The sequence below is a fragment of the Hyperoodon ampullatus genome (genome assembly GCF_949752795.1).
Source record: "Hyperoodon ampullatus genome assembly, chromosome: 3".
Lineage (NCBI taxonomy): Eukaryota > Metazoa > Chordata > Mammalia > Artiodactyla > Ziphiidae > Hyperoodon > Hyperoodon ampullatus.
Window position 1 is genome coordinate 13,120,935 of NC_136916.1, and position 18,924 is coordinate 13,139,858.

Below are 18,924 nucleotides of genomic sequence, written 5' to 3' on the forward strand. Positions count from 1 at the left end.
CATTGATGCCCAGTGGCTCAGCGGAAAGTCTGGGCTGGTCCACACCTGGCATGGTATAAACAGGAACAAGAGGCCCTTCCCAGGGCACCGGGGAGAAGCCTACAGCTTCTCTGTGTGGGAGTATCTACAATATACTTTTGCGATCATGAGCTTTATAGGACTATGAATGTGACTGTCAGCACAAATAGAAAATGAAAAACTATTTGCCCAAGTGGTTTGACAACTATTAAGTATAAAGTGGTCTTGCACTTTTGTTGTGAGAGTTTATTAAATATTTGCAACCTGAAGGGACTTTAAATGTTGCCTTCATAATAGAACTAGCGCTTCCAGTTTATTATTTAACTAACCTAATAAAAGTTTAATAAGTAAACTCCAAAATCACTTTTATCTCCATAAATTAAGAACTATTTGGATTTCATGATGCATACTTATTCCTGTGGGGTGTGTTATTTTTTCCTTCAAGATGGTAATGGTTAACACAAATCTTTTTGTTTTCTTTCATGAATATTATGTAGCATATATAAATGAAACTATATGTGTGTGTGTTTCCTATATGTATAGAATATCTATAAAGACAGGAAAAAGTATAAATGCTTTGTTAAAATACTGATGTAAAGGGCTTCCCTGGTGGCACAGTGGTTGAGAGTCCGCTTGCCGATGCAGGGGACACGGGTTCGTGCCCCGGTCCGGGAAGATCCCACATGCCGCGGAGTGGCTGGGCCCGTGAGCCATGGCCACTGAGCCTGTGTGTCCAGAGCCTGTGCTCCGCAGCGGGAGAGGCCACAACAGTGAGAGGCCCGCGTACCGCAAAAAAAAAAAAGAAAAAAAATGCTGATGTAAGCTAATGATAATAAACCATTATTAGTTGTGCTACCAGTTTCGAGGTAGGCCATATAGCAATAGAATGGTTGAGCTAGGTAGAATGCCAAACTCAAAAATTAAAAATTTCTCAGACCGAAGACTTTGAAACCCAAGAATTTTGTCCTCAAGTCTGAAAGTTCACAGCCCATTGCCCTATGTGGAAGACAGAAGTTAACAAATAGAATCAACTCAGCCTTATTCAAGATGATAGCTCATTGTCATTATCTGCATCAGCTCATTAATGTGAATTAGAGACAAGGATATATTTTAGTTTGTGTGATGTCAAAGTAATAGGCTACAGGAGAGACTTATCCAGGCCTTTCAAGGATCAGGCAGCGCTGTAGTTAATATCTTGGTAAAACTTATGAATGACTGGTGAGCCCTATATATAAAAAAATAGGGCTTCCCTGGTGGCGCGGTGGTTGAGAGTCCGCCTGCTGACGCAGGGGACATGGGTTCGTGCCCCGGTCTGGGAAGATCCCACATGCCGCGGAGCGGCTGGGCCCGTGAGCCATGGCTGCTAAGCCTGCGCGGCCGGAGCCTGTGCTCCGCAACGGGAGAGGCCACAACAGTGAGAGGCCCGCGTACCGCAAACAATAAAAATAAATAAATAAATAAAATAAAATGTGCTTATAGAAAAAAAGGGGGGGCTCACGGATACAGTATTGAAAAATATTGTTCACTACATAAGAGGTTCTTTTAAGTGCTAGAGCCTGTGGTTTGTGAAGTGTTTGTGCACAAGTCATTAAATCTAGCTATTCACCTGACCAAGGGGTGTGGGGAGAGGGTGGGGGGTGGTGGCGGGCGGATGGAGAGAAACCCAAAGGAGACGTGAAGGCATTGTGAAGGAAAGGCATTGTGGAAGAAATGCTGATGCAGTAGCTGTCTAGTACAACTCAGTGGCAAGCTCCTCCGCGATTATAAAGGCACGGCCGTACCAGGGGGTGCTGTAATCTGCACAGTGAAACAGTAGCATTAGACTGGGGGAATCGCTGTGGGTCTCCATTATTTTATTTATTTATTTAGCAAAATGAAAAATATTTAATACACAAAAAAGCACAACAGAATCAACAGGTATTAAAAGCATTACACAGTGCAAAACCAAAAAGATACAGAGCTATTAACTTGGCGGTGCTTGTAAAAGATAGGCAGGAACTCATGAAAATATCTCCTTTGCTAAGGGTCTCTTTTAATTTCATCAAAATTGGCTTTGATTTCTCATCTCTTTTCTTCTCAAATAACGAGGGCCCAACATTCCCTCCTTCCTGGGGAACTCTTGGTTTGCGAAGATGGAACTTGTCGAAGTGTATTTCAATGAAACACTAGTCACGTCTCTCCATCCTTCAAGAGCCACATCGGGCTTCACTCCCTCCCAGAAGCCCTTCTGCAGGCACACCTGTCACAGGTCCCTGCCCTGAGTTCCTGGGACACTTAGGGTCTGGACTCCAGCTTTGCTTCTCTGCTGCTTTGTCCTTCCCACTGTGTACGTGCTGCCGCATCAACTACATGGGAAGCTCTTTGTGGTCAGGGATGAGTGTTTTGTACTGACTTTCCATTTCTGAGTGATTATCCTAGAATTAATTCCATTGCTCTCTCCGTGACACTTGGTGTCATCTTTCTGCCACACCCGACTGCGGAAACCTCAGACCCGAAGAATCCCGATCATCCTCTTTCAACAGCTTCTTCCAGCAGCCCGGCTCTGGGGAATGCCACTCCACGGGCTCGCCTGGTGCCCTGGACACTAACCATCACCGCGAACGGGCTCCCAGCTCTGCCCCAGGGCCCAGCCACCTTTCTCTCTCCAGACTTGTTCTCCCACATCCTGCAATCACTTTTTCAGCTTCTCTGTGTTCTCTCTAAGCCCCCGCACCGCTCGGCCTGCCTCTCACCCTCAGCAGGTCGTCATGGCTCTCCTTCCCAGAGAAGAGGAGCCCGCGGAGGGAAACCGGTCGCCCCTGGGGCAGGTTCTGCCACGCTGCACAGCCCCTGTCCGCGTTCCCTCTTCTGGATGGAGGGACTGCCTCCCCAGAGCCATTCCCTTCAGGCAGGCTGGGAGCCCGGAGCCCACACCTCCCCAGGAAGGAATATCCCGTCTTCAGACTCAGCCCCTTCCTCCACCCCTCACCCCTCCGCCTCTCTCTCCTTCCAGACTTCTGAAAACCTAGCCAGATCCGGGTCTGCCTTCTCCCGCCTCCCCCTGCTCTGCTCAGCGTTCCCCAGCCTGGTTTCCTTGGCTGTCCTCCACCAGAGCCCCCAGCCCGAGGGCCCCCAACGCTTCCAGCTGCCATGTTACAATCATCGTCCTGCTCCGCTTCTCGGAAGCATTCGCCACGGTTCGTGCCCTTCTGTTCTCGGCTCGCTCGCTCCTTCCTGCCCACGAGCTGACCCTGCGTTCATTCCCTCCCTGGCCGGCAGTTCTTCCTGTTCGCCTTCGCAGGCTCATCCTCCTCTTCAGGGCTGTGGACCTTGCTGTTCTTCGGGGCTGCTCCTTGGCCCTGTCCACCCTCCAGGCCGCCTTCGCCGCCCCTGTGGATAACCTGGGGCGTACACACAACGTGCCTGTTTTCCTCCCTCCCACCCCACTCCTCGCCTCCCCTGGGAATGTCAGAGCCACAAGTCCACCTGCCTGCCTGACACACTTAAGGCGTCTCAAGAGCACATCAAATTTCACAAGTTCAAAACTGGACTCTTCCCTTGAAGTGCGCTCTCTCGACAGATGCTCTACGCTGTCCTGTCCCACAAGCCCGTGTTTAGACCCGTGCTGTATCGCCAGAACCTTCTCCCTTCCCCTCCGCCCCGTCCGTCCTCTCTTGGAGCGCTCCTGTGGCCTCTTACAGCCCTTTTAGGTGGTTCAGCGCCATCGTGCCTCGTGCGCCTGGATTTCTGCACTCCTAACACATTAAGCTGCAGTCTCTCCAGTTAACTGTACCCACCCCCGCAACCCTGCCACAGGGCCTTTGCACCTGCGACCCTGCTTCCTGGAACCCCTGTCCCCTGCCCCCTCGTGCTCCAGGCTGGCCCCTCCTTCACCCCCATCCCCTCCCTGGGCCACGCCTCTGTCCCGCTTGCTCATAGCCTGATGACCTCCTTCCTCCTGACACTTGTCGTTGTTGGAACTTTACATTTGTGCACTTCTTCGACTAACACGTGGGCCCCTCTGGACTGTGGACTGCATGAACACTGGTCTCTGCCAGGCGCCCAGCAGAGCGGATGCTCACATAACAAGGATGGGTATGGAACACATACGGATGAGGGAAATTCACAGATCACACGTTCCATCTGGGCTGGAAGGTTTTCATGTTTTTAGAACAAAACAGTTTTAGAGCAGGATCTCCTGCTCTGAAAGTTCCTCTTTCCCTGCTGGCTTTCTAAGGAAGATACTGTTACCAACACAGATCTCAGCAGCACAAGAGTGGAATGGATGGATTTCCATGTTCCGGCTCCCAGGTGGGGTTTTGCTTTCTCAGAAATCACTGGAAGCAGAGATGTGACAGGAATCACTTATTATGCTCTCTCCAACTTTCTTCTGTATAATTTGGTGAAAGCAACATGAAGTTGGCTGCTCCTTCACTTTTCCTTGTCACCCTGTAAATTTCCTTTGTTTTTATTTATTCTCTTCTATTTCCATAAGGTATTGAGAAATGGATTTAATGGCCATCCAGCTTCATTCTGACTGTGCTTGTCACAAGTCTTGGTTTCCACTTCTTATTCTCTCTCTCTCTCTCTTTTTTTTCCCCAAACTTTGATATTCCAGTGCTAACATAAATAGATATAGATTTTAATTTTTTACAAATATACTCTGAGAATTATTTAATATTATAAGATACATGAGTAAACTGAATGGGAGAGATTATATGATTTTAAATCAGTCTAGTGGAAGTTTCAGACATTTTTATGGGCCATAACACAAAGGAGATTTTAATAATATAATATAGAATGGGCTAAAAGTGATGTTTGATTAAGTTATTGCCATACTTTGATAGGAACAGAATTGTAATTTGGCTTTGCACAAATGCAGTTGATATAGCGTTATCCCAAGAAAGCTATTTGCTTGGGAAGGTTATAGAGATCATCAGTTTATACGGGCTGAGGATTAACTGATGGTTGTAATGAACCGCTCGTTTGAGGTGAATATAAAGTGGTTATATGTTATAATCCAGTACAATGCATTTAGGGGATTATTCTGATTATCTTATTCTATAATTAGATTATGTCATTTGCTGTTTTAAACATCTGCTGCTGTTTATAGCTGTGGTCCCCAAACAGTGCCCTGGGGCACTGCAGCAAATTCACAAGGAGTACCGAGGGAGATTTTAAAATTTCAAGGGAAACATGGCGCGCTCTACATCTGTGAGACACCATGCAAACTGCTAGTTTGAGGGAGTTCACAATTTCAACTTTGTACTACTTCCTGTAGCACAGTGATAATCTTTGGGAAGCTGGAATCTCAACGGTTATGTGAAAAAAAAGCAAGTACCACATGAAAGTCAACGTGGATCCAGAAATGAGGGTGGTGGTATCCAATCTGAAAATTTGTGCAGTGCTCAACATAATATAATTCTATACTAAATATATATTTTATAACTCTAGCTGATAGTTTGCATATATGTTTTTTTGTCATAGGGTTTTTAAAGAAGTATTAAATTTTTAGACCAGTCAATTCTTTAACATGATTCAAAAATCAAAAAGCGTAAAGAGAAACACAGTGAGAAGTCTCCCCCATCTTGGTCGATGGCAGCTCCATCTTGTAATTGTTCAGACCAAAGCCTGTGAGTGGGCCTGAGCTTCTGTCTTTCTGACACCCCCGCTCAGAGCTCCAGGAAATCATGTCTCTACTTTCCGAAAATATCCACAATCTGACTCCCCGTCTCTAACTACACTGCTGTCGTCCTGGTCAAAACAGGGTATCACGAGACTTCCCCGGCGGTCGGGCGGTTAAGACTCCACGCTTCCACTGCAGGGGGCGCAGGTTCAATCCCTGGTCGGGGAACTAAGATCCCACAGGCCACGAGGCGCGGCCAAAAGAAACCCCAAAAACAAAACAGACAAACGAACAGGCTATTACTACACTTGCGTGTAACTGGTCTCCCTATTTCTGTGCTTGTGCCCACCACCCCGTCATCTTTCTAAGTCCTAAGTTCACTGATATCGTCTCTTTATCACCCAGAAGCTACAAGAGCTCCCTTATTTCACAGAGTAAAAGCGAGTCTTTCTAGTGACCCGGAAGGCCCTATAGGAACCCCTTGCCTTTACCGCTAATCTCAGCTCTTACTGTTTCTCCCCTCACATAATCTGCTCCGGCCACACTGGTCTCCTTGTCCCAAGCATACCAGGCATGTCCCTACCCCAGGGCCTTTGCACTGCAGTGTTAAATCTCATCTCCTCCAAACTCTGGCCTACTTGAATCCACGCTATTTTAAATGCTTCAGTGACTCTCACCTCTGCACCAATGGGTGCTCCCTAGCTCTTCTGTCCCTCTCTTTTTCCTTTTTCCATAGCCTTTTAAAATAGTAGATAATTTACTTCTAACACAGTAATTTACTAAGTTTATTGTTTTATCTTCTGGCTCTTCCCACTAAAACAGAAGCTCCAGAGAGCAGGCATCTTAATCTGTTTTGTTCCACAATGTATCCCAAGCATCTGGAAGAATACTTGGCCATAATATAATAGGTATGCAACATAGTGACTTCGATATGTTGTTTAAAAATCTGTATCTTTCTTAATTTTGTGTCTGTTTAAACTGTCAATAAAAGCACATTCAAATGTTCCTCTATAATGATGGATCGCCCGTTTTCCCTGAGGTCCTAACAATTTTTGCTCTATACTTTCAGGCTAATTAGGTGCTTATAAAATATGAATCCTATCTTCCTGGCTAATTGAACCTTTTATCATTGTGCACAGACCTTCTTTACCCTTAGTAATGCTTTTGTCTTAAAGTTATTAGTTTATTTGATACTATTAAAAGTAGGCTAGCTTTTCAGTAATTTTTAGTACTATTTAATATATTTTTTCTGTCCCTTAGCTTTTGATGTATTTGAGTTCTTATGTTTTAGGTGTGTCTCGTGCACATAGCTTATAGTTTTTAATTCATTTTGACAGTCTTTATGTTTAACTGCTAGCCTATTTATGCCTATTGTGATTATGTATATATCCAGATTTATTTATATCACTTTTATTTGTCCCACTTTTGTTGTGCAAATTTCTTTTCTATTGCTTGCATTTCTTTTTTTATTTTTATTTTTAAAATTTATTTATTTATTATTTATTTTTGGCTGTGTTGGGTCTTCGTTGCTGTGTGCAGGCTTTCTCTAGTTGCGGTGAGTGGGGGCTACTCTCTGTTGCGAAGCGCGGGCCTCTCACTGCAGCAGTTTCTCTTGTTGTGGAGCACGGGCTCTAGGTGCGCAGGCTTTAGTAGTTGTGGCACATGGGCTCAGTAGTTGTGGCTCGCGGGCTCTAGAGTGCAAGCTCAGTAATTGTGGCGAACGGGCTTAGTTGCTCCACGGCATGTGGAGTCTTCCCGGACCAGGGCTCGAACCTGTGACCCCTGCACTGGCAGGTGGATTCTTAACCACTGTGCCACTAGGGAAGCCCCACGTTTCTTTTTTTTAAAATTGAGTTTTGTTTTCTCATTCTGTTTTTCCCCTTCTACTAGTTTGGAAGTTATCTACTGTGTTTCTTATTCTTTTAATGTTTGCCCTTGGAATTGTAACATAACACTTAAAGTCTGCAGTTAATACCTTACCTCTCCTCCTGAAAAATACCATGAGTGTTATAACCGTGGCCATCTACTTTCCAACTTATACCCTGTTGCTATTCAGTGTGTATTTCTGTCCTTTTTAATCTCATAAATTGGGCATTATTACTTTATATAGATGTTTACTTATATTTGTCCTTATATTTACCAGTTTATTTACTTACTAATTCTTTTTGTTATCTCAGACCTTCCACCCACAATGTTTACCTTCTTTCTGAAGTATATCTTTAATAGAGTCTAAATAATGTGCTTCTAAAGCTTGTAAGTTCCTGTAGGGAGGTGTGTTGTAGATAAGTTCTCAGTTAAAAGCCTTTATTTTGCTCTCATTTTTTTGAAACACAGTTTGTTTTTTAATTTTTATTGGAGTATAGTTGACTTACAATGTTATGTTAGTTTCAGGTATACAGCAAAGTGAATCTGTTATACATACACATACATCTACTCTTTTTAAGATTCTTTCCCCATATAGGCCATTACAGAGTACTGAGTAGAGTTCCCTGTGCTACACAGTAGGTCCTTATTAGTTATCTATTTTATATATAGTAGTGTGTATACGTCAATCCCAATCTTCCAATATATTGAAAGATTGTTTGTTTGTTTGTTGTTTGTTTGTTTTTGCAGTACTCGGGCCTCTCCCGTTGCGGAGCACAGGCTCCGGACGCGCAGGCTCAGCGGCCATGGCTCACGGGCCCAGCCGCTCCACGGCATGTGGGATCTTCCCAGACCAGGGCACGAACCCCTGTCCCCTGCATCGGCAGGCAGACTCTCAACCACTGCGCCACCAGGGAAGCCCTGTAAGATAGTTTTAATGGGTTTGTCCCACGGGTGTTTTTTTCCAATATCCCGAAGCAGTAAGTCAGTTCTGACACTGTCTTCCTGGAGATCGAATCAGACCCCACAGGTCATTAGCCCAGTCCCACAAGACTGCCCCTTCCTCGACTTCAGTTACCACTCACAAGTCCAGGTTGTTACTTGTGCTTCTGACCAACTGGCTGTAAATCAGAGGTTCCCACAGCCTCCTCCTCCAGTTCCATTATTTTGCTAAGCAGCTCACAGAACTCTGAAAAACATTTATATATGTTTACCAGTTTATTATAAAAGATATTATAAAGGATACTGATGCAGAGGTACATAGGTCCCGAGTGCAGGAGCTTCTGTCCCCATGGAACTGGGGTGCACCACCCTCCTGGCATATGGATGTGTTCACCCACCCAGAAGCTCTCCAACTCTTACTGTTCAAAAGTTTACATAGAACTTCATCTCCAGCATCTCCCTTCCCCTTCCCTGAGGTCAGTGGGTAGGGCTGAAAGTTCCAACCGTCCGGTCACTTGGTCTTTCTGGTGACCAGGCCCCATCCTGAGGCCATCTAGGGGTCTAAACCTAAGTCACCTCATTAGCATAAATTCAGGTATGCCCCGAAAGGGCTTCTGGTGAATGGCAAAAGATACTCCTGTCACTTAGGAAGTTGCAAGGGTTTTAGGAGATTTGTGCCAGGAACCCGGACAATGATCAAAATATATTTCTTATTATACCACAGTATACAGTTTTATGTTGACAGTAATCTTCCACTCTGAGGATATCATTCTACTGTCTGTGGGCTCCCAGTTTTGCTGTTGGGAAGTAAGCTGTCTGTCTGATAGTCATTTCTTTGTTGTGTTCTGTCTTTTCTCTCTGGCCCCTTTTCTTTTCTTGGTTTTTGGTATCCTTTAGTTTAGCTGCAGTGTCTCTAGGTGTGGATTTCTTCTGTGTACATTAGGTATTATGCATCTACAGGTTTATAACTCTCACAGTCATGAAAAATTCTCAACCATTACATCTTCAAATATTATCTCTTCCCCATATTCTGTATTACTCTCTTCCTCTAAGATTCCATTTAAACCCACTGCACTCCCCATCTTAACCATTCTCTCATATATTACATTTCCATTCTTTCTGTCTGTGGTAATTCTAGGTAGTTTTCTCAGATCTACCCTCTGGTATACCAGTGATCCAATCTGCTGCGTAAATACTAGGTCAGAGGCTTTTTGTTTTGTTTTCAAGTCAACAGTTACAGTTTCCATTTTGTAAAATTTTTATTTGATTCTTTTTCAAGTCTGATTGGTCATTTTGAAAGTCTCATAGTTTACTCATTTTTGCTAGTCCACCTCTTACTATCTTCATACATTTTATTCATAGTTTTTATTTTCTATTCTGTATCTGATTGTCCTACCAGCTGAAGCCTTGAAAATAATATCAGTTTTTGTTTCTGTTGACTCCCACTCTTGTTGTCTTTGTGAACTCATATTTGGTTGAACTTAATCTGTGGGGATCCTGGAGGTCTGTGTTAAGGGTGTTTTCTTCCAGGCACCATTTACATTTACTTCCACTGGGTTTTGGGACCACTTTCACTTCCTTCAGGGGTCCTAGTTTAATGTTGAAGTCTCGGTTATGCTTTGACCCAAAGTGTGAAATTGGCATCTATCTTCAGAGAAGCCCCTCCTTTCACACTTACCTGATGGTCACCACATGCCCTACGGATGCTTAAACTAACTCACTTTAGGGGAAGGAAGGTCTTGAAATTTTCCTACTGCTTTCTATGAACCCAGCAGTGGGTTAACAACTCTGCTCTATCAAGAAACTTATTTTGTTTGTTTTTGTAACTGAGAAGCCTTCCAAGTATCTTACATTTACTGGAAGTATAAACCTTTAAAGTGGTTTTTATTACTAGCAACCAGGGAGTTATCACTTGGGAGCTAAATGCAAAAATAATTAACCAAAAGAAGGTTCAACTTTTTCAAAGTCAGGTGTCAAAAGCCGTCCCTGTCCCTGCCATTCACTGGAATGTAAACCGAAATGGATTTACCTTTTGTTCTCTGTAACCACATAAAGATGTGCCTTTGTCTTGACCCCTGGCCAACCCACCTCCCTCTCATCCAATCCCAGAGCCACATGCTTCCTTCCTTTCCTTCATGAAGGTTCCTCTTCTGGTAAATTCATGCCCTATCCCAATACTTATTTTTAAATTAGTTCCCACAAGAAAGGTAAAGACCACATGAACGGCAGTGTTCCTTTTTCGTACCCCGACGTGTGAAGAAATAATCTTATTGATTAATTCAACAAATATTTATATCAGAAATTAAAAAGGCCTCTTTCTCAGAGAATATTTTCTTTACAGAGGGAAGTTGACCTGGACATGGGATCAAAGGACCTCTGGGTCAAGGCTCTGGAGGGGCAGTGGGAGGGTGGGCGGGGAGAAGCAGGGACAGCTGGCCCTGAGGGTTCACCCTCCAGAACCCCTCCCTTGCCCCTGCCATCCCGGGGGCCAGCGGCAGACAGGGCTGAGCCGGGGAGTTGCAGCCGATGTGTGCTGGGGGGCAGTGGTGACGGCTGATGAAAAGAGTGGGGAAGGCGGCAGAAGAGACGATTCGGGACAGGAACAGGGAGGAAGGTGGGCCAGGAAGTACAAGCATCCATGACGTTTCCTTGGTAAATTACATGTTTAAGTCAAGCACTTCCCACCTAGATACTTACAACCTGTGCCATTTATTTTATATTTTTCTAGATCAATGAACTGAGCCATGTTCAAATCCCTGTTATGTTGATGCCAGATGACTTCAAGGCCTATTCAAAAATAAAGGTGGACAATCACCTTTTTAACAAGTAAGTACAAGCACGACCTTTTGTAGAACTGACGTGGCTGCCAGGAGTGTGAATTTGAATTTGAATTTTTGTGAATTTCTATAATCACATTATTTTTCAATGGGTGGGAGTAAAGTTTTGCTGATAAAGTTTATCCTGTGATAAACATAACCATCTGTCATTTTCAGAAAAGCAACAGCAGGCCCTCTTGGGTAATATCTTTTTGCATATGGCATATTGTTCTCTATGAATATCTTATATGTTAAAGTGATATTCTCATTACTATTTAAATGTTTGAAGCTGTAAATTGCTTGGATTCTTTTTTTTTTTTTTTTTTGGCAGCTATGGACCTCAGCTCTCTTAAACAAAACTCTCCTGATGATTCCTTTATGAACAGAAATGACTACTTCCTAAAACAATAAAGAATGAAGGTGCATTTTTATAAAACATAATTGGATGCCATGTTGGGCATTGAGACTATTTCTCCCTCTTTTGGATGTCATTTTAGACATCATTATGGACCACCTTCTGTGTCAGGCAGTCCATTGAGAGCCAGACGTACAGGGATGTATAAGAAACAGTCCTGCCCTCGGGGGTTCACAGTCAGGCGGGTGGTTGAAAATGGACACATATACAAATTACCATCACTTAGTGTATGGAGTACCACAGTGGGGGCACAGGGTGTGTGTGCGCGTGTGAACACAAAGGGGGAAGCCATTCTGAATGAGTGGGATGAGCCCCAGAGAAATCCCTCCCATGTGAAGATCAGTTGTGAAATTCCTTAATGGGGCCATTGTTCTAATGTGAAGCTGATGTGTTAATTATTCTCATAATGCCCTTTAAAGGTTGACCTTTTGAGGGGATCTTTTCTAGGTGAATATAGAGTGTGGTATTTATATAAAAGATAAAACAGGTCCATCTAGGAGTGAGAGTCAGTCTTGTTTTGTAAGCTTTCATCAGCAGGCAGCCCAGGACCAGTGAGGGAGCACCGTTTGCTGTCCTTCCCTAACTCGCCAAGCTCTTTGCTTTTCCTTCACCGTTTCCCCTGCGTGTCCGTCCCTTCTGTCCCCCGGATCCTACTGTGGGTTCTGGTTGGCCCCTTGAAACCCACCTGTGCCTTCTGTGGGTTGGGAACCCCAAGCACTTCTTTGGCTGCAGGGGAGCATGAAGGTGGCAGATTCAAGTCTGGTTCACTCTTTGTACGTCTGAACTTTATTCCACAACCTGTTTCAGAGAAAACATGCCGAGCCACTTCAAGTTTAAGGAATACTGCCCGATGGTTTTCCGTAACCTGCGGGAGAGGTTTGGAATCGATGATCAGGATTTCCAGGTGAGCTGCTTTCGTAACATTGGTTTCACATGGGTTTCATCGTGCCTTTTGCGCTGTAAAATGGGATTCACATTTTTGTCATGACAAGTAATTAGATAATAGTAATTTTCATTTTGTATGAGAATTTTTCAGTGTTCTTTCTGAAATAAAGGGTTCTTTCAGTTAGGGACCACTATACAATGTGATTTCAGTAGTCCGCAGAAGAAATTATTCTTTGGGAAGGGAGCAAGCCTGTGAGTTTTATATAATATTCTCACTTACAGATGAAAGTATTCTGCCCGCAGAGCCTCCTTTTGATTTTCTGCCCTCAAACGGGTTGGCAGCCCCTAGGGTTGTGTATGTGTGTTGAATTCGCATTTCCTTTATTTGTAGAGGCCACTTAGGAATCTTAGAAATTTGTTTTCGTTCTTGCAGATTTGCCGAATTGGCCCACCCTGGCCCTCGCTGCCGTATTTTGTCAGAGACCCCCTTAGAGCCCTGCAGTGCCCAGCGGTCTAGTGACTGCAGCACCGCTGTCACCATCAGGAGCCCGCCAGTCCCAGGGACACTTCTGTGCAGCACCGTCTCCTGCTCTTGGGACCCCCGCCCCCATGTAAAGATGTGCCCTGTTGCTTTTCTCCCCATGTTTGCCCAGTTCTCAATTTCAACTTTTAAAATCGCTGTCAGATCTGCTCATCTCTGGTCATTTCTCCTGAGAACGGACTAGGCATCAGTTACCTGATTTTCACAGAGCTGGCCAGATTCGTAAAAGCCAAGGATTTTTTTAAGAGCAGAAATCTAAGTCAGAAGATACAAGGGCCGCTTTCTGGTCTTTTACGGCAGGCCGTTCATTTTACTATAAGAGTACTGACTTATTTTAAATCTGGTAAACACTTTCTCTTGTTTGCCTCAAACCAGAAATCCTAACTAATCCTGCATTACGTGTCCTATTGCCACCCTGGGTGACCTTACAAGGTGAATACTGGAACAGCTCACCCTGTACTTCCCCTTAAAGAATAGGCCCCTAAGGCAAATCAAGCTTAGCTAGCATGCTTTCTTATAGATCTGTGGGCCTCCCTGCCTTGCCCCATTGTTGAAAGTTTCCAAGAATCTCTCACAGGCTTACTCAGGCATGAGAAGCCTTGAAGCTGCCCTGTTTTGAAAAAGCGACGCTGGCCAGGCTGCTGGTGACGTTCCCTCCTCTGCGGACCTGGCCGAGGTTTCCACGGAGGTCCAGGCTCTGAGCAGAGGCTCGGGTGCGCCCCGGAGAGGGCTGAGGGGAAGTGGGTGGGGAGGATGTGAGCGCTCGGTTTGCTTTTACAAACTGCGGTGGAGCCAGTGTTCAGGTGTGGGCTTCATGTGTAAGAGAGAAAGAACTTCGATCACACTTGGACTTGAATTTACTGTTGCCAAAGCCAAGTCACCTTTAAAGAACAAATTTTGGAATTGTAAAAAAGCCTTGTATAAAATAAAAAGGAATAATTCTACATTATGTAAGAACTGTTATTACGTTTCAAGAGGCCGTGTGAACATTGTATGCTTTGAAAAGAAGGAACAGCTGATAACTTCGACATCCTAAGAGAATCTCCTCTGACTCTGGCTACATTCAAGTGTGTATCTTCCTTTGTGCTCCTCCTTTTTTTTTTTTTTTAATTTTTTAAAATAAAATAGCTATACTGGCGTTTCACAGAAACTGACTTTCAGGGCCTGTGCTACAGGATCTTGTTAAATTCCTCAATTCATTACCACAGTGAAGTCCTTATATTTCTTCTGAGAACCAGCCCTGTTAATTGAGATCCCAAATGGATCCATTAGATCCTTAGTTGCTGAAATACTAAGACACGAACCGGGTTTCCCTCTCTTTTTTCCCCCTAAAACCAAAACCACGTAAGTTGATATTTAAGTAAGTGCACATTGCTGATACAAACTTTGAAGGCAAATTAGGCGAGTGGAGGATGATTCACACGGAACTAATTGGCAAGTCTGTTAAGCTCTTAGCGTGAGAGATCAGTACAAGGGAGAACCGGTGTGAGTGTAATTAATCATTTGAATACCACTCCTTCCCTCAGCCATGCCTGGTGTTTTTGGCATTTAGATTGCTGCTTTCTCTTTGGCAACTGTATTTCTGTTTAAAAATTAAAAAGTGGGTGTTTACAGTAACGTTAGTAAACCAGACATACGCAGTCCCTGTGCACCCACAGATCCCACCAACTGCAGTTCAAATTGCAGTTGGAATCGGCGGATGCGGAATCTGCGGATGAGGAATCTGCGGATGCGGAATCTGCGGATACGGAGGGCCGATTGTACTGGCCCCGTTTCTATGTTCCTTTCCCAATGTGTGTACCTCTTAAAACTTTTTCAGCTGGGGCAGGGCCCCTGAGTTTAAACTGAAGATAAGATCGTACACATGGGGCTTAACCCACCTTGTTGGCTACTTGGTTTGGAAAACGGAGGAAGTTGTGCCAACAGTGGCTCTGGCTTGGTGCGTCTGGGTGCCTGCACGCCGCAAGCCAGGGAGGCGGAGTGCTGTGCGCTTGCGGGGGCCGGCGGGGCTGTGGTCTCGGCTGTTCGGCTCACCACTGCCCGGACACTTCATTCACTGTGGCCAGAACAGGTAACAGGTATCAGTTGACACCTAGTGCCAAACTGAACTCTCTTTCTCAATCTGATTTGAAAAGTGGGATCAATGACCCGGCGTCTCGTCATCTTTGGAAGCACTGGATTGCTCAAGGGGCCCAGGCCCCTCACTGTTCCCCTTGCCTTGCTCTGTTTACTTTTCTGAAGTGCTTGCTTATTGGACAAATGACTTTTAAATCTCTGTGGCGAAAAGGAGCTCCACTGTGCGGTTCGTTTAGTATTCAAACCTTCATGTTATATCAAATGGATAAATGTTCGCCACCTCCCTTGCGTGTTTGAATGCCGTTTTGCTGCACCTGAAAAAAGTCAGTATCTATCCATCTGATCAAAGTAGAACATAGTAATTAGCCAACTGAATTGACCTCCTTTAGCCAACTTAAACTTCTTGAAAAGAACTGAGAAACATCCCTGCTGTCTCCGTAAACATTTGTATCTTTCCTCTGGTTTTGATTTCTTGAAAATGTCTTTTAAAAACAACTTATTTTTCTTGCTGTTAAAGATAAATTCAAGCAACAGTTCTAGAATACTCATTATTAACAGCAGTGTCACTGAACATTCATATGTAAACCTGTGTGCGTATGTGTATGCATGTATGCTCAGTGCTTTCAGATTCAAAATTTTCTCCAACTTATTAGTGCTTCTTAAAATCACTTCATTGGTTTGTAATATGCACAGAGGTGAACTGTGTTCTGATCATTGTTGGGACAGTGTGACTCCCCATGACCGTTCTTTTAAGATGTCTTTCAAGATGAATGCTCCCCCAGAGGCCTCGCTGTTACGGTTGCTACAGTTCTGTTCTTCCATCTCCTCTGCCACTTTAAGCTCCACTCCCCATAGGTGGATGATTTCACACACAATTATCAACTCAGTGTGTGTTTATTTGCACCTACTGTGTGTAAGGCTCTGTGATAGACATCATAGGGAATGCAGAAGAGAAGAAAGGATGAAGGAATTTTTTAAAACTATTATGTGACAGATTCTGTATTAGATGCTAATGAGATTTACAGAAGCCCAGGCATCTTGATTTTTAATGTTCTTCAAGAAAACCTGCATCCCTCTTTTCAGTCTCTCATAGTATCAGGACCTCTTATGACAGGCCTGGGAGGTCAACTAGAGGCTTCGGTTGAAGTTTCTGAGCTGCAGGAAGGATTGCCCACCAGAAACCAAGAAGTTATACAGGATGGCGATGATGCAGTTAAAGCTAAATACACCATATAATAGAAACTGAGCCCTCTGGTTCTTTGTGGAGGATAATATTAGGTTTGCTTTTCCCCTCCCGCATCTTCGGAATTAGAATCCCTTGTTATTCACATTTGATGCATTTTCTTCTTTGTATTGGTAACAGAGGATTCTAATTTTAAAATAATTTTTAAAGCTAACGTTTTAAACTTTTGATGTTCTTGTTTCAAGTTTAAAAATAAAATTCTCCAGCGTTAAAGACCTTTAGAGTATACTAAACTTTGGGAAAAAATTTCTGCCAGTATCTTTAAAGTCTATCATGGTGTTCGCAAATGTAGATTTCCCAAATATAATTGAAACTGCTTGAGGGCAGGAGCTATGTCTAGCTCGTTTACTGGAGCTGCAGGCCCAGAGGTTAGCACCAGCCTGCTCTGGACACTTAAGAAATATTTGTGGAAGAAAGGGAGGGACGGCTGAGGGGGGAATCCCCGGAGAAGTGGGCCTTCTGCACCAAAGCGTGGAGGCCAGAACCAGATGGTGTGGGCTGGGGGGAGCTAAAGAAGGGAACGTGGAGAAAGTGGGAACTGGGCGGAAAGCTTCAACTGGACTCTTCAGCCCAAGAGCAGCCCTGCACAGGGGAGTGATGTGATGACACCTGGATTTTATAAAAGCAAATGGAGGCGGTTATGTGTAGAACGCATAAAAGGGAGGTAAAGAAATTAGGAGGCTACAAAATATCCCAACGAGTGAAGAAGAGGCGTGAACCAGGGCACTTGGCCCTGACAGGGTTGAGCTGAGAGCAGCTTTACAGGACGGGGAGAGGGAAAAACATAGGAGCAACGGACAGGAGCCGAGGTGTTGGACCCTGAGCAAGCGGGAGAGTGGAGGTGCCGGTCACCGGGGAAGGAAGTGTGGGGATGGGAGTGGGGGGAAAGGAAGTCGAGCTTTTAGCCTGTGAACGTGGAGGTGACCTTGAGGTGCCTGTGTGAGGCTGGGCAGCATGTAGTCGGCCATCCCGGGATTGGGGTCAGGAGCGGAGGCCCAGATCTGGGAGTGACGGGCACAGAGGTTCTTGCACTGTCTCAAGTTTGCTGACTCGAGCCAGATAAGCTCTTTTATTCCTGTGTAACTGTCTGTCGTCTCTTGGGTTTGCCCTGCCTGCGCTTTCACAGTTTCTCCTCACACGTGTTGGCCTTTCAGCTTAGCTACTGGGAACCTCACGATGAATAGCGGACAGAAACCCTGCCTGGGCTGGAAACCAAAGGGCACCCCTCAGATTGGACAACTCTCTTGACAGACTTCTGGGAAAACTCCCTCCCAACCCATCAGCATCCTCAGATTTTCTTCACGTGCTTTTTCTGCTGTTTTTCAAGTGTTGAACCAATACTGCCCCACCACAAACTGACCCCACCTGACAGCTCAGGCTTGCCGTTTGCCTGCGTTTTCCGTTCCTGAACCCACGTTGGGTTAAGTCTCGTCATTTTCAGCTGAGCGCTGACAATCATCCCTGCCAGGGAACTCCTGTCAAGGTCAGATGCTGCCCGTTTGCTTATCAGGAGCCTCGGACACAGGCCCCTGGTATTTTAATCTGAGTCAATCTGAGTCAAGTACCAACCTGAGCTTTGTAAAGGCGATCTCACGGCGGTCAGTGACGTTCCTGCAACTTTTCTTCTTTCTCTGCTGGTCATTACCGTTCGTATCTGTTTCCTTCTTTTCTGGTAAGTTGTTTCATTATTAATAAGTGTTCAATTGCACTGTGTTCTGACCCCCTCTGCAATGAAAGCCATTCCACGCCTGGGATCACAGCTCAGACTTTCTTTGAAATTCCCCAAGAGCGTAACACAGGGCTTTAAACACAGTGGGCTTTTAATAAATCCTTGATGTGATGTTAGCACGTTGGTCTTTCCCTCCCTGATGAGGTCAGAGGACCATCTGCTCGCTCAGATCCGTCAAACGCAAACCCAGAAAGCAGCCTCGTCCAGGCTCTGGCTCCCGGCTCCTGGGCCGTGTGATTTGAGGCGTGTAATTGTAATCCTGAGTTGTCAGCAGGGTAGGTAGCCCGAGTTGGGAGAAAGAACATTTTCCTGCGATTTGGGAAGCTGGTTTGCGTCTTGTATCTTCAGTGACGGATACTGTGACTTAATCTGGTCACTTAGCCCTGGTAGGTCTCACTTTTCTCATCTGTGAAATGAAGGAGAAGGACTCCATGCTCTCTGAGGCCCTCCCAGCTGTCACATTTCTGAATCTGTTATTAAGTCACGGCCAATAGGTGACTGTCACTCAGGTTCCTGTACATGATACTGCCATGTCTCCTTTGTAAGGTACTGGCTTTTACACATTTGAGCTTGGCAGAATTGATTGTACGTGGCCTTCCTGTTGACTAAATGGAAAAACTTTCATGCATTATTTTTAGCAGAAATACAAACTCATATCAAAATGGAAAAAAAAAAAACCCAAATGTCTGTAAGACTATATGAGTAGTTCAAGGGTATTAAATGTTCAAAATGCTTGGGTCTTTAAAAAATGGATAGGGGACCGTAATGGTTGATGTTGATAGATCGTGACA

The 18,924-nt window shown here is 44.7% G+C and overlaps 1 protein-coding gene across 2 annotated transcripts in view; it reads left to right on the forward strand.

Annotated features, from left to right (window-relative positions):
• PIP4K2A (phosphatidylinositol-5-phosphate 4-kinase type 2 alpha) overlaps positions 1-18,924 on the forward strand; it is a gene marked incomplete at its 3' end in the record, with an annotated part of 177,187 nt that overhangs the window by 92,727 nt on the left and 65,536 nt on the right. For both annotated transcript variants that reach the window (XM_079700634.1, XM_079700635.1), the window contains exons 2-3: positions 11,157-11,254; positions 12,467-12,563. In XM_079700634.1, the coding sequence (XP_079556760.1) occupies positions 11,157-11,254; positions 12,467-12,563 (195 nt within the window). The remainder of the gene's footprint in view (positions 1-11,156; positions 11,255-12,466; positions 12,564-18,924) is intronic.